This window comes from Salmo salar, chromosome ssa13 (assembly GCF_905237065.1).
Source record: "Salmo salar chromosome ssa13, Ssal_v3.1, whole genome shotgun sequence".
In the NCBI taxonomy this organism is placed as follows: Eukaryota; Metazoa; Chordata; class Actinopteri; order Salmoniformes; family Salmonidae; genus Salmo; species Salmo salar.
Genome location: NC_059454.1, coordinates 90159817 through 90174253, shown reverse-complemented (window position 1 = coordinate 90174253; position 14437 = coordinate 90159817). Strand labels below are relative to the sequence as shown.

The window sequence follows — 14437 nt, the reverse complement described above, 5'->3', positions numbered from 1 at the left end:
GTTAGACTGGAATAGCTTGTTGGACATAATTATTTTAGCATTTCTTATAACAATAGACTATTTGAAGAGGTACACAAGCTCTTGTTTGCTGAATGTTAAATACAGCAGCCAATATAACTCACGGGTAGTTTGAAAGAAGAGTGAAAGTGCGATGGCGGTAGGCTATAGCAGTTATCTATTCAGACCCATAACCATCAGTCTTCGTGAATAGAAGTGAAAGCAGTCTGCATCTAATTATAGTCCTATATTATTCAAGGATGTCATTAGAATGATGAAGATGAGGACAACAAAACGTATTACATTTATCTGTTGAAAGGGAAGGAGGAATGAAGCAACAATAGAGAGAGAAAGAGGAGGTATAGGCTACTAACATTAGGGGAAATATTATGAAAGGTAGACTATACAGTACAGGTCAAAATATTGGACACACCTACTCTTTCAAGGGTTTTTCTTTATGTTTACTATTTTCTACATTGTAGAATAATAGTGAAGACATCAAAACTATGAAATAACACATGGAATCATGTAGTAACCAAAAAAGTGTTAAACAAATCAAAATATATTTTAGATTCTTCAAAGTAGCCACCCTTTGCCTTGATGACAGCTTTGCACAGTCTTAGCATTCTCTCAACCAGCTTCATGAGGTAGTCACCTGGAATGCATTTCAATTAACATGTGTGCCTTGTTAAAAGTTAATTTGTGGAATTTCTTTCCTTCTTAGTGCATTTGAGCCAATTAGTTGTGTTGTGACAAGGACGCGTTGGTATACAGAAGATAGCCCTATTTGGTAAAAGACCAAGTCCATATTATGGCAAGAACAACTCAAATAAGCAAAGAGAAACAACACTCCATCATTACTTTAAGACATGAAGGTCAGTCAATCCGGAAGATTTCAAGAACTTTCAAAGTTTCTTCAAGTGCAGTCGGAAAAACCATCAAGCGCTATGACGAAACTGGCTCACATGAGGACCGCCACAGGAAAGGAAGACCCAGAGTTACCTCTGCTGCAGAGGATAAGTTCATTTGACTTGCCAGCCTCAGAAATTGTAGCACAAATAAATGCTTCACGGAGTTCAAGTAACAGACACATCTCAACATCAACTGGGCACAACCCCTTGGGCACAAACCCACCGTCGCTGGACCAGACAGGACTGGCAAAAAGTTCTCTTCACTGCCGAGTCGCGGTTTTGTCTCACCAGGGGTGATGGTCGGATTTGCGTTTATCGTCAAAGGAATGAGTGTTACACCGAGGCCTGTACTCTGGAGCGGGAACGATTTGGTGGTGGAGGGTCCGTCATGGTCTGGGGCGGTGTATCACAGCATCATCGAATTGAGTTTGTTGTCATTGCAGACAAGCTCAACGCTGTGCGTTACAGGGAACACATCCTCCTCCCTCATGTGGTACCCTTCCTGCAGGCTCATCCTGACATGACCCTCCAGCATGACAATGCCACCAGCCATACTGCTCGTTCTGTGCGTGATTTCCTGCAAGACAGGAATGTCGGTGTTCTGCCATGGCCAGCGTAGAGCCCAGATCTCAACCCCATTGAGCACTTCTGGGATCTGTTGGATCGGAAGTTGAGGGCTAGGGCCATTCCCCACAGAAATGTCCGGGAACTTGCAGGTGCCTTGGTGGAAGAGTGGGGTAACATCTCACAGCAAGAACTGGCAAATCTGGTGCAGTCCATGAGGAGGAGATGCACTGCAGTACTTAATGCAGCTGGTGGCCATACCGGATACTGACTGTTACTTTTGATTTTGACCCCCCCTTTGTTCAGGGACACATTATTCCATTTCTGTTAGTCACATGTCTGTGGAGCTTGTACAGTTTATGTCTCAGTTGTTGAATCTTGTTATGTTCATACAAATATTTACACATGTTAAGTTTGCTGAAAATAAACGCAGTTGACTGTGAGAGGACGTTTCTTTTTTTGCCGAGTTTAGATTGTGTGTATTAGTTTTGTTGTGGAATTGTTAGATATTACCTGTTATATTATTACCTGTTAGATACTATCAAATTCGCTAGCCTATACTTGTAACTTTGTAGGCCGCATGTGCTGCACTAGAATTGCATGTTCTCTTCTGCTTTATCATGGTTTGAACGATGTGTGTAAATACTGTCCATATAATACAGTATAATACAATACAGTAACACAGTTAACACTCAAAAAGATTATTCCTACTGTTTTGTTTATTTACCCAAGATAGCATACACACCCCCCCAACCGCCCCACCACCAGGGGCTACTGATTAACACATTCATGTAAATAACGAAACAGTCTGCAGCCCTTTATAGTGTGTGTGTGTGCATGCATGCATTTGTGTGTGTGTGTGTGTGTGTGTGTGTGTATGTGTGTGTGTTTGTGTACATGTGTGTGTGCATGTGCGTACGTGCATGTGCATGCATGTATTAGTGTGTGTGATTATCTGAGGCTGAGAAAGCTCTCAGTCAGTTCATCAGCTCATTTGTCCTTCACGGTTCCTTCTGAAAGACTGTGTATCTGGGAAGAGCGGCGCTCGGAATGTAGATGACCTATATACACTATGGCAGAGCAGAGGAGCAGAGCTACTGGGGCCTGGCTGGAACAGCATGGCTCTGCCCGACTGTCTGTGTGTGTGTGTGTACCCCTCTGGGGTGGCTGACAGGACAGCCAGGGCACAGCTGGCCCAAACAGGGCAACAAGGGGCTGAGTGGGGTCAGACACATGTTGAGGAGCCACTAGTTGTTATGGAGGCTGTTGCTAATCTGATCTGAGACCTGTCTGTGGTCATGTTATGCTATCTGCAGGCAGGTGCTTCTGCAGAGTGCAGTAGTCAGAGTGGGTGCCTCCCAGTCTTTGTTGTGCAGACAAGCATGGCGACTCTGGACTGTAAAATGGGTTCAACATTTCCTTGGCTACACACTTCAACAATATTCCTCCAAGCAATTGATAGTGTTTCACTGAGATGCTCTCTTCAAGCAATATACTGTAATTCTAAGAGCTAAAAGTGGTAAGGGGCTTGGGAATCTTTTTAATTGAGGGCAGAATTTACAAGAGGGCAAAAGAGTAAAGTGCTTACCTCTGCATCCCTGTCCTCAGAGAAGTGGAGTATTGCCAGTCAGCATTCGGGGCCTTCGGCTGAGAGAGAGAGAGAGAGAGAGAGAGAGAGAGTGGGGGGGCAGATATGGTCTCATTAATTAATCATGGTGCACATCCCAGCTCTGCATCCTGATTGGAACACTGCAGTTCTGGAAGACAGTGTGCCACTGCCATCAGATACACACACACACGTGCCCTTTACCAAAGCAATGACTTTGGGAGACACACTGATACATTCTTAGATTACCTGTATCCCTGTGTGTGTGAGAGTTCTTCTGTGAGAGGTTGAGGAGTTTGTGTATGAGTCAGTTTGTCGTATTGTGTGTGTGTGTATGTGTGTGTGTGTGTGTGGTCCTGATGAAGTTTGCTTGAGTGCCGTGAGCTCAGAGCTCCAGGCAGCCCTTTTAAATTATTGCCTCATCAGTCACACTGCAGCTGGGCTTTGAGCTAATCCAATCAGGATGAGCCCCTCTATCACCAGGCCAACCACATCCTCCATCCCTGCTCATGTTGGGCTGGGGTTAAGAGGTTTTAAGGGCGGCTCTCCTAGGGCAGTTACACATTACTCAAGTTCATTGATGTTCTCCTCCAGAAGGCTGCTCCATGTTGATGTGTATTTTTTCAATTCATGTAGTTTGGTTCCACAAGGTTTACACATTGCATGAAGGTTCATAATGGAGCTTCAGAGATTTGAATATGTACATCTTGAAAACACAAATCATAACCACTGACATCATCAGAAGCCCTAGACATCAGATCTGTGGGTAGGGGTGAGTACTGTAGTAGTTTAAGACTCATACCTGTTTAGGCTTCAGTAGATAAAGAGGGTACATAATGTTCTTTAATTAGTTTCATTCTGAAGGGAGTATTTCCTGCTCTGAGACACAACCTCTCTGAGTCAATCTAATTTGTGGGGCTGGAGGTTAATTTCATTTCCACCACCATTCTTATCTTGGCCAGATGCTGCCTCTGCTCATTGCTCCATCTTGACCCATCCACGACCACAACCTAAACCCCAAAACATTCCAATCAACCCCATGTGGCCTCCGAACTATATTCTGACAATGTTTTGTCAGCCTATGCAATCCCGAGAGCAGAGCGCTGAAACAGCAGAGCATCAGATCGTACGACAGCCAGCCCATTAGAGGACACAACCCAGATCTCTGCTCGTTAGAGTAAACATGAGTTCACGCCAATTAAACAGACAAAAATACAGCAAATCAACCTTAAAACATGGCTAATGTAAGCAGAGAGCCCGTGGATTTCAATAGACATATCTGCTGAATACAGCACACTCTCCAGGAACGTTAATTCCTTGAGCTCTAGTCTGTAATGAAGCACCCCTATTGGGAGTTTTACTGAGGTTAAACGAAAACGAAACTTGTGGTTCCTCGTTAGAGAACATGTTTATCATGAGTGCTGCTGCAATACTTAACATTCCAGCCCTGTTGTGGTAAACATATGCAGGGCTGTTTATTTTTCATTTCCTGTAGCACTCAGCCTTGACTCCTAAGCCATGCTCGACCACGAATGCCAACACTTTCCCGACGGCAGCATAGTGCTGCAGTGGAATAGGTTCTAGAGAGGAGAGACAGCAGGAAAGACTGCTAGAGAGAACTCTGAGTGAGGAGTCAATGTGGCAGACTGGAGAGGAAGGAATACAGGAGTAAAGTTATGAGAGGATCTTTCAGTTACTGTAATTTAACACAGACGTTGTTGTGACTAAAGAAAAAACAGACACAAATAACACACACACACACATGCACACAGACAGACAGACAGATACACAATACAATGTGCAGCCACATTTAAACTGGTGAAATCACAGGCACACACAAAGCCTGACACTGTGAGATATGATGAAGTCAAACACACTTGGATAGAGAATGAGCCAGTGGTAGAGTCAAAATGACCTGCACTGACTGAATATGTGATGACAACATCAAAGTGAACTACAAACCCCTGAATAATCAGAAATACAGCAGGACTGGGTGGAGGAAGTAGCTACACTGTGCAACTAGAGAGAGGAACTAAGAGACACACGGACACACAACCATACACACACACACACACACACACAAAGAAACATGTCATATCTGACGCAGTCTCAAGATGTACTGGCAAATAAAATGAATATGACAACAAAGCAAACAATATGACAATGAAGGACTTCAGCTAGCATGTAAAACCACTGAGCCTCTACAGCCCTTCATGTAACAGACAGTTCAAAGAACAGTGGTAGGATGGAATGTGTTCTACAACACTCATCTAAAGACAACCAGCACCAACATAGCCAATACATATAAAGCCTAGTACAGGGCTGTCAAACTCGTTGAGCAATCTGGGGGCCGCATTCGGTCTTCAACATGGTCCAGAGAGCCGCTCTGAAAATGTGTAATATTTCCTCACTGTCGAAATTTGCAAAAGACAGTCCTCTATCCTTCGTTTTTAACATTTTTGATTCTCCTAGACTGTCTAGCTTTCATTTCTGTGATTATTAGCGAGCTGGACACAGTCAAGAAAGTTTATAAATGTAGGTCCATTATAATTTCTACACAATTTGAATTTGGTTTTAGTCATTTTAAAGTATATTGAGAAAAGCATATCGTTTTTAAATAATTTCTGTACTCAAACCACCCGCAGGCTGTATGCTTGACACCTCTGGCCTAGTATGTCATCTGGAGAGGCTGAAGATTGTGAGGCTATACTTCTGTTATGCCATGCATGACCTGTTAGTCATTTGGCTTAATAGAAGAGGAAAAATATGACGCACCTCTGGGCAGACTTGCAGTGAAGCGTCGGGCATGCTTAGTCTCCGTACAAACCCACTACCTCCTGTGAAGAAGCGCTCAGAACCCCAGGTGCCGCTAATGGGCCGGCCTGTGTTGTAGAACATGAAGGTGTCGCTGCCTGAGGTGGCCGTCAGACAGGTCTTGTAGCAGTAGGTCTTGGTCATAGAGCCATTCCCACGCACCTCAATGTAGTGAGGCTCCACCTTGAGGTCTCGCCGCAGCGCCACATTGTTATTGGGTTGTCCCCCACCACCACCCCCAGCACCACCTACTATGCTGCTGCTCCCGCCGTCAGGGGGGGTCTTTTGGGATACGCAGCAGGGGGAGCAGGAGCCAGGCTGGGTGCAGTAGGCATGGCACCGCACGATGGCCAGCACCACCACAGTTACCAGGAACACAAAGGTGGTGGCGCTCAGAGCCACGATCAGATAGAGGGTCAAATTAGAAAAGAGCAGGGTGCTGTGGGGCCGGATGACCCTCTTAGGGTCAGGGGTCACCTTGGGTGGCACCTCCATGACAGCCACATTGACAGTGGCGGTGGAGGAGAGAGGCGGCTGGCCGTGGTCCCTCACCAGCACCGTCATGCTGAAGGAGGTGGAGTTGTCCTCCAAGACCCTGCGTGTGGTGCGGATCTCCCCCGTGTGTTCATGCACCTTGAACAGTTCCAAGTCTGTGCACTGATCCAACACATAGATCAGCCAGGCGTTGGGACCTGCGTCTGCGTCATACGCCACCACCTTAGTCACCAGGGCGCCAGCCTCAGCGTTCTTCAGGACTGTCTCTGTGGAGCGCGAACCGTTGCCTGGGGGATTGACGATCTCAGGCACGTGGTCGTTCTGGTCCATGATGTAGATGTAGACAGTGGCCACCCGGCTGAGGGGCGGAATGCCCCCATCCTGAGCTTTGACCTGGAAGTGGAACTCCCTGAGTGACTCATAGTCAAAGGCGCGCAGGGCGTAGGCCTCTCCCGTTTCGGCCTTCACAGAGACGTAAGAAGTGACAGGGATCCCGTGGTTGTTGTCATTGAGGACAGTGTAGGTGATGCGTCCGTTCTCGTTGACATCTGAGTCCTGAGCCTTCACAGTGCACAGCGAGGCCCCGGGGGCGTTGTTCTCCGTCACATAGACCGTGTAGGAGGTCTGCTCGAAGCGTGGCGGGTTGTCATTCACATCAGCCACATCCACCTGTATGGTCTTTTGGGAGGAGAGGGGTGGGGTGCCGCCGTCAGTGGCGCTGAGGGTGACATTGTAGGCAGCGGTGGTTTCACGGTCCAGGAACGCGGAGGTGACCAGGGTGTAGTAGTTTCTAAAGGACTTAATCTTGAAGGGGAGGCCCGGAGGTATTTCCAGGCTCACCTGTTTGTTAGCACCAGAGTCCCGGTCTGTGACACTGATCAGGGCCACCACGGTGTCAGCCCGGGCATCCTCCCTCACTGGGCTGGAGAGAGAGGACAGGACTATCTCTGGGACGTTGTCATTCACATCCACCACCTCCACCACCACCTTACAGTGGGCTGCCACAGCACCAGGGCCTTTATCCATGGCCTGGATATACATCTCATAAGAGTTGGTTTCTTCATAGTCCACATTGCTCCTCACTCTGATCTCTCCCGTGTTGCTGTCCATGCTGAACATCTGTCTGACTCTCTCAGGAGTGTAGCTGCTGAAAGAATAATACACCTCACCATTGGTACCCTCGTCAAGGTCTGTGGCATTCAATTTGATGACCAGTGTGTCTTTTGGGGAGTTTTCTAACAATTTTACTTTGTACACTGAGCTGTCAAATACTGGGACATTGTCATTGGTGTCCAGGACTCGCACATTAATTTTAGCTGAACCGGTTTTTGCTTGTGTTCCGCCATCTGCAGCAGTCAGAATTAATTGGTGGTAAGGCGCCAGCTCGCGGTCAAGGGGCTTTTTGAGCACGAGCTCAATGTGCTTGCTGTTGATGGAGGGTTTGTTGGAATCCAGCGCGAAGTGTTCGTTTGGGCTTAGTCGATATTGACGAACGGAGTTGGATCCCACGTCCGGATCCAGGGCATTCTCAATGGGGAAACGAGACCCTGGTAAAGCCGATTCTGTAATTTCCAATTGATACTCATCTCTAATGAACTTCGGCGCATTGTCATTAGCATCCACAATCTCCACCTCAACACTGTGCACCTCAGATGGGTTTTCAACAAGCACCTCTAAATTTATAAGACAGGTGCTGCTTAAATCACACAACGTCTCTCTGTCGATTCTTTCATTGACAATTAATTTTCCATTTTTGGGATTGACATCCACATACCGTTTTCCAGTGGTGGAGGTTACCTTTATCTTTCGATTGGAGAGCTTTCGGATATCCAACCCCAAATCCTGCACAAGATCCCCCACCTCCGCTCCATTTTCTAATTCCTCAGGAATAGAGTACCGTAGTTGTCCAAGTGAAAGGCCACAAAATAAGAAAAATACAACAAAAGAATGAGCCACATTGTTTCCTATACAGTTACATATCCCCGTAACAGCCATTGCCAGCTCATGGGATCCGCAGACGGATTAAATACAGCTTTCCGCCTTTTTAGCTTGCAGTACCTCGCCTCCCACCACCGCATTAAAATAAGATAATTGGTTCCCCGTTAAGTGCAGGAGGAACGGCACATCCATTCCGTTATCTGTTTGAACGGATACTTCTCCAATGCATCCATGTTGCCTTTGTCCGTGATGTCTTTTTTCTCTCCTCGGCGCGCGGCAGACGGGTGTGTTTCCCTGCCACTGGTGCTGCGTATCTCGCTCTCGCGCGCTCACGGTCTCTCTCCTTCTCCTCTTCTCCTTCCCTACTGGTGCAACCTCCCCCGCCTCCCCATCAATTTCTCCATGTGTCTCTCTCTACCTCCAGTGCTCAATGTTATGGTGTCGGTGCAGAGCAGCGGGGGAGGGTCCGTGTGCTCAAAGACGGTTGGCTGCATTTCACATATCAGAACCTTAATTAAGAAAAATAACAGAACTGAATACAAATCCACCGCCTTAGATTGGTTTCATTTATGGCCATTTACCGTGTCTGTGCACATGATAAATTGAGTCAACACTGCAATACATCACTCGTTTAAATGGATATGGAAAACCAGCACAGCGGTATGGTTGAAAATTAAATTGTTAATTTGGGTTGTCCCACCAATTATTCTCTAGCCTTTTTTAAAATCATTATATCAAAATGTGCAATTAGCCTGCCTCATGCTGCGACGCAAAACCCTGCAGTCAAATTTTACAACAGGTAGCCGATCTCAAACATGGCACGTTTTGGGGACTGGAATTGCCCTGATTTGTTTGAACCTGAACCGCTGCATGGCGGCTTCCCCTAAAGCAGCTCTGATAGCTATGTCCTCTGCTATAGCGCACCCTGCACCTCCACATTTGGGAAAGGCATTTAACGATGCAGATCACTGGCATTGCCCTTACATCCACAACCTCTAACACAGGGATCTCTGTCAGTGCTAGACTTCAGAGTGTCAGTTCAAATAATCACATCTAACATGCCCGTTGTCCCCAATAAGCCCTACGTCTCATTCCCTCTCTGTATCACGACTGTGCACGCGGTACCCGCTTATTTTCTTCACCATCTACCTAACTATCAGCACCATCACTTTCCACATCACCATCACAATAATAATCGTCATCTTCATTATCATCAAGATTATTATAATCATCCTCATCATTGTCAAAATGTTAACAGATTTACACGAGACAGTCCAGACCATACTGGCCAGCATGCCCCAGGCACGCTCTCTGTGCATCCATCAACAAAATTGGAGTACATGAATCTGTCACTCTGAGACTACTGTCTATTCAGAGTGACAATTGAGTCCTGTGCACAAGAGTTGGCGAATGGGGAACATGTGGTAGGCCTAGGCCTATTACTGGGAAGACACTTTAAAACATCTGTCTTTATAACATCTGTAGGCATACATTGTTTATGGCACTGGCAGAATTCACTGTAATTTTATGGATTTTAATGCAGTTCTCATTGAGCAAGTTAACACAAAGTCAGTCGTATACTGTCCGTTTTGGACTAGAAATATCTTGAAGTTGGTAAATCGCCAACACAAACTTGCTCCAGCATATAATTAACATATAATTAATGAACCTTGCCATCCAAGAAAACAAATACAGATGTAGCATCTTAATTTGAGCCAGTTTGCTACAGCAGGAATATAATCCTGCAGCAACAGGAAATGTGAATTATTATATGGATTATAATTAATGTACATTTTTCTTGGGGTTGATAATTACAAAGTGGAAATTACAAACTTCAGAAGCCTTTTTAAACTTCAAATACACTACAAGTTGTTTTCCTGCAACCAGGAAAGTTTCCCTTGAAACAGGGTGATCAAATTAAGATCCTACATCTGTAGATCAAGTTTTTCCTACAGAAAAGAAAGAAGCTTCTTTCTGTGGTTAAAAGCAGGAGTGCACAAGACTTCAAGATGATATTGTGTTGCCAATGTCATGTATTTGCTGAGAAACACTTTGCTTGGGGCGCTGACTTCAGTGAAATAAATTCAGGTGACACATTAAATCACAACTTGAGTACCAAAGTTAATGACGCTCAATACATTTTGTACCGAGAGCAGTGAAGTCAGTGTGTCAATAGCTTTAGCTATATCTAACAGGCCGTTGAATGGAACGATTTGCTTGTGTTACACACTCTATGAGCTTATAACGTAAACGCAAATGTGAAAGGTAGTGTTTACTTACTTTTGATGTTGCGACGTGTGTGTGTGTGTGTGTGTGTGTGTGTGTGTGTGTGTGTGTGTGTGTGTGTGTGTGTGTGTATGTGTTTGAGAGAAAGAGAGAACGGCTCTGACTCATTCCTGAAAAGCCCATTATCTCCAACACAGGCCCATGGACTTGTAAGTCTAAACCCAAGCAAGGCTATGTGTCAGTGTGAGGACAGATCATTCAGAGCGAACCAGGGGATCTTGGGATCTGGGTGAATTATTCCAGCAGTAAGCAGCGGACTACAGACCAGCCCATATCCGCAGTCCTCGCCACATGCAAGGGATAACCCACATCCGAACAACTCTGGCTGACCAAGACACCCTGACCCCATCACAAGAAGAGGAAACGAGAACTCTGAGCTGGACTCGCAAAGGAATACTGGGTGGAAAGGTCACATAGACATATCTAACATAGCCAATCTATTCTAGAGATTCTGTTGATGCACACCAGTAATAAACGTTTATCAATCATGCCATGTTATGGTGTTGGATACTGAAGAACCAAAGGGACAAATGACATCTGGAATGGTTCCACTTAGACAGTTTGCATCATTTCCCAACTTTACACTAACAAATAAGGGTAGCAGTAACTAAATCATTTAAAGAATTAGTCATCTCCTGGTTTTATATCCTGATTTTCATCTGTTGACATGAGATTAGAGAACAACATGACATTTAGTCTTTCAGCTGGAGGGAATGGTTATCACTGCCTGAAAAACAACACAATCCTATCAATTACACACACGGCAGAACAATCCTGGCTCATATCTTAAATCTTGTCTATCTAATTGTCTCTTTTAAGGAGCTTGTCAGGCAGCTGCCTCATCTGTTTTCCACGTTGTAAATAAGAGCCTTTTCCTGTTGTAGACTCTGAGATATATCATCCTCACTGTGTATATAAAACACAACCCTTCCTAGTGAGTCAAGAACGGCAGGTCCAGAACAGATTTCACAGGAACACTAAGTGACACTGTGTACTAATGACCTGGGTCTGCTTTTCATCAACAAGACCAGGAAGATATCTGACACAGACAGGAAGAAAGATGGAAAGACAGAAACACAATAAAGAGTACACAGATACTGTAGATACAGTGTGTGAAAGAGATCTCAAAAGTGTGAGTTGAAGAGATAGGTACATTTCTCCTGTTCTATAAAAATAGCAAATTCCAAAACTCAACATACAAAAAGTTACTGCAAAACTGTCAGGGGGTTGTCTTTGCGTCCCAGAACTGTGCCTCTTAGAAAGTTCAAAATGATTCTGTGCAAACACAAAGTGAAAATATAAATACTTCTTCGAGTGAGAATGAAAGAAAGAGAGAGACACAGAGAGAGAGAGAGAGAAACAGAGACAGAGAGAGAGAGAGAGAGAGAGAGAGAGAGAGAGAGAGAGATAGAAGAGAGAGTACGAGCATAGAGTTGGGAATGAACATCCATTTCCAGTCCAATCTTTTATTCTGTGTGGTATTTTGATTACTTGTGCAATGTCTTGTGTGTTATTTCTGTGTACTATAAATGGCTTTTTGCAACATTGGATGGTACCTCTCCTGTCAATAATATTTATAATAATATTTGAATTTCAACTAGAGAGATACATATAGATAGAGCGAGATGGACAGGGGAGGACACAGGACAGTGAGTAGGGGGAGAGGGGTCTGTCTAAGTGGATTAAAGGCTGATGGCGTCGCTCCATTCCCCTTCATGTTGACACAACATAATGATGATCTATGAACTCCAGAAAGTGATACATTCTTTTTAGCATCTGACCTCACACCCAAAGTGGTCGAGACACCAGAGTTCAGACATGCCCTCCATCTCTCTCTGAGGATCCTTGTTTCACTTTTGCCCTGACCTCCTCGCTTATGTAAGTGTACTGGATTTCAGCGAGGTGCACACATCTGAAAGAGTAGACAGACAGCCCCCACCACAGCAGAACAGCTCCCTCAGCAACAACAGACAGACAGCCCCCACCACAGCAGAACAGCTCCCTCACCAACGACAGACAGACAGCCCCCACCACAGCAGAACAGCTCCCTCACCAACGGCAGACAGACAGCCCCTCCCACAGCAGAACAGCACCCTCACCAACGACAGACAGACAGCCCCACCACAGCAGAACAGCACCCTCACCAACGGCAGACAGACAGCCCCTCCCACAGCAGAACAGCTCCCTCAGCAACGGCAGACAGACAGCCCCCACCACAGCAGAACAGCTCCCTCACCAACGGCAGACAGACAGCCCCACCACAGCAGAATATTACCCTCATCAAGAGCAACTGGGGACACACAACTCTCTCTCTCTCTCTCTCTCTCTCTCTCTCTCTCTCTCTCTCTCTCTCTCTCTCTCTCTCTCTCTCTCTCTCTCTCTCTCTCTCTCTCTCTCTCTCTCTCTCTCTCTCTCTCTCTCTCTCTCTCTCTCTCTCTCTCTCTCTCTCTCTCTCTCTCTCTCTCTCTCTCTCTCTCTCTCTCTCTCTCTCTCTCTCTCTCTCTCTCTCTCTCTCTCTCTCTCTCTCTCTCTCTCTCTCTCTCTCTCTCTCTCTCTCTCTCTCTCTCTCTCTCTATCTATCTATCTATCTATCAAACTCCTTTCTCCCACTTGTTCCATTTATTTATCCAGCTCTTTCTCTCCCCCCTCTCTTGTTCTCAAGCTGAGACTGGACACTGCCGCAGCCTGCAGCTGAAGGGTGTGATCACAGACTAGATCTGACAGTGGGTGCCCTCTAGTGTCCATTACTCACTGCAGTATTGTATGAGGTCCCAACATAGTGCCCATTTCACAGTGCCTGATGAATTCTGCCCTGTCTATCTGAACACCTCAATATATCTAGCTATCAGAGGAGCAATTCAGGTATATTAGTTCCTAAGTCTGTGTTATTATACAGAACCAGCCAAAAGTTTGGACACACCTACTCATTCCAGGGTTTTTCTTTATTTGTACTATTTTCTACATTGTCATCAAGGTAAAGGGTGGCTACTTTGAAGAATCTCAAATATAAAAAGTATTTGGATTTGTTTAACACTTTTTTGTTTACTACATGATTCCATATGTGTTATTTCATAGTTTTGAGGTCTTCACTATTATTCTACAATGTAGAAAATAGTAAAAATAAAGAAAAACCCTGGAATGAGTAGGTGTGTCCAAACTTTTGACTGGTACTGTATATCTACGTCAAGCACGTAACAATGAATATTACATTTAACCAACAACTACACCTGTATTCATTCTCCTATGGATTGAGAGATTGGTTTGTCTTAGTACAATAACCGGAACAGTACCTTACTCATACAAAACTAGCTGCTAGTGAACTTTATACAAGGAGATAAATCCTGACTTGCACAGAATGTGGCAGCAGATGAATGAAATCTGCATCATATACATAACCTCCAAGGTCAACTGGATTTATTATGACATAGTAATATAAACCAGCCTGCCTTGAGTCAGTGTTTATTTTTGTCTGTGTCTCTGCTGATGCATAACATGGTAAAGAGAACATCCCATCACACAGAAATTGTGGGGGATCAGTGACACGTAAAAAAGGTAGACCTCTACAAACAATTTCAAGCACTGAGGAGTTCTAATGGATAAATCTCTTGGCTGAGTAAGACATCTAAAATTGGAGCCTTCTAAAGACACTTCCAGAGACAACTCCCATCCTTCCCCCTTCCATCACCACCACTACACAGACAGAGGGCGCCAGTGAACTTGCTAGCAGCCAATGCACCCAGCTCGGCTTAGCTTGGTCTGCCACCTGCAGCCCTCGACAGAAACATACCAGCCAAGCCATGCAAAGACTGACTGATCGAAACACTAG

The 14437-nt window shown here is 45.2% G+C and overlaps 1 protein-coding gene across 4 annotated transcripts in view; it reads right to left on the bottom strand.

Moving 5' to 3' along the window:
- The window catches only part of LOC106568101 (protocadherin alpha-C2), a 62395-nt gene that overhangs the window by 18837 nt on the left and 29121 nt on the right, over positions 1 to 14437 (bottom strand). For 3 of the 4 annotated variants that reach the window (XM_045692362.1, XM_045692363.1, XM_045692361.1), the window contains exon 2: positions 3061 to 3119. In XM_045692362.1, the coding sequence (XP_045548318.1) occupies positions 3061 to 3119 (59 nt within the window). Of the gene's footprint in view, positions 1 to 3060; positions 3120 to 5853; positions 9577 to 14437 lie in introns of those variants that run through there. The other variant, XM_014138131.2, reaches the window with a different exon arrangement.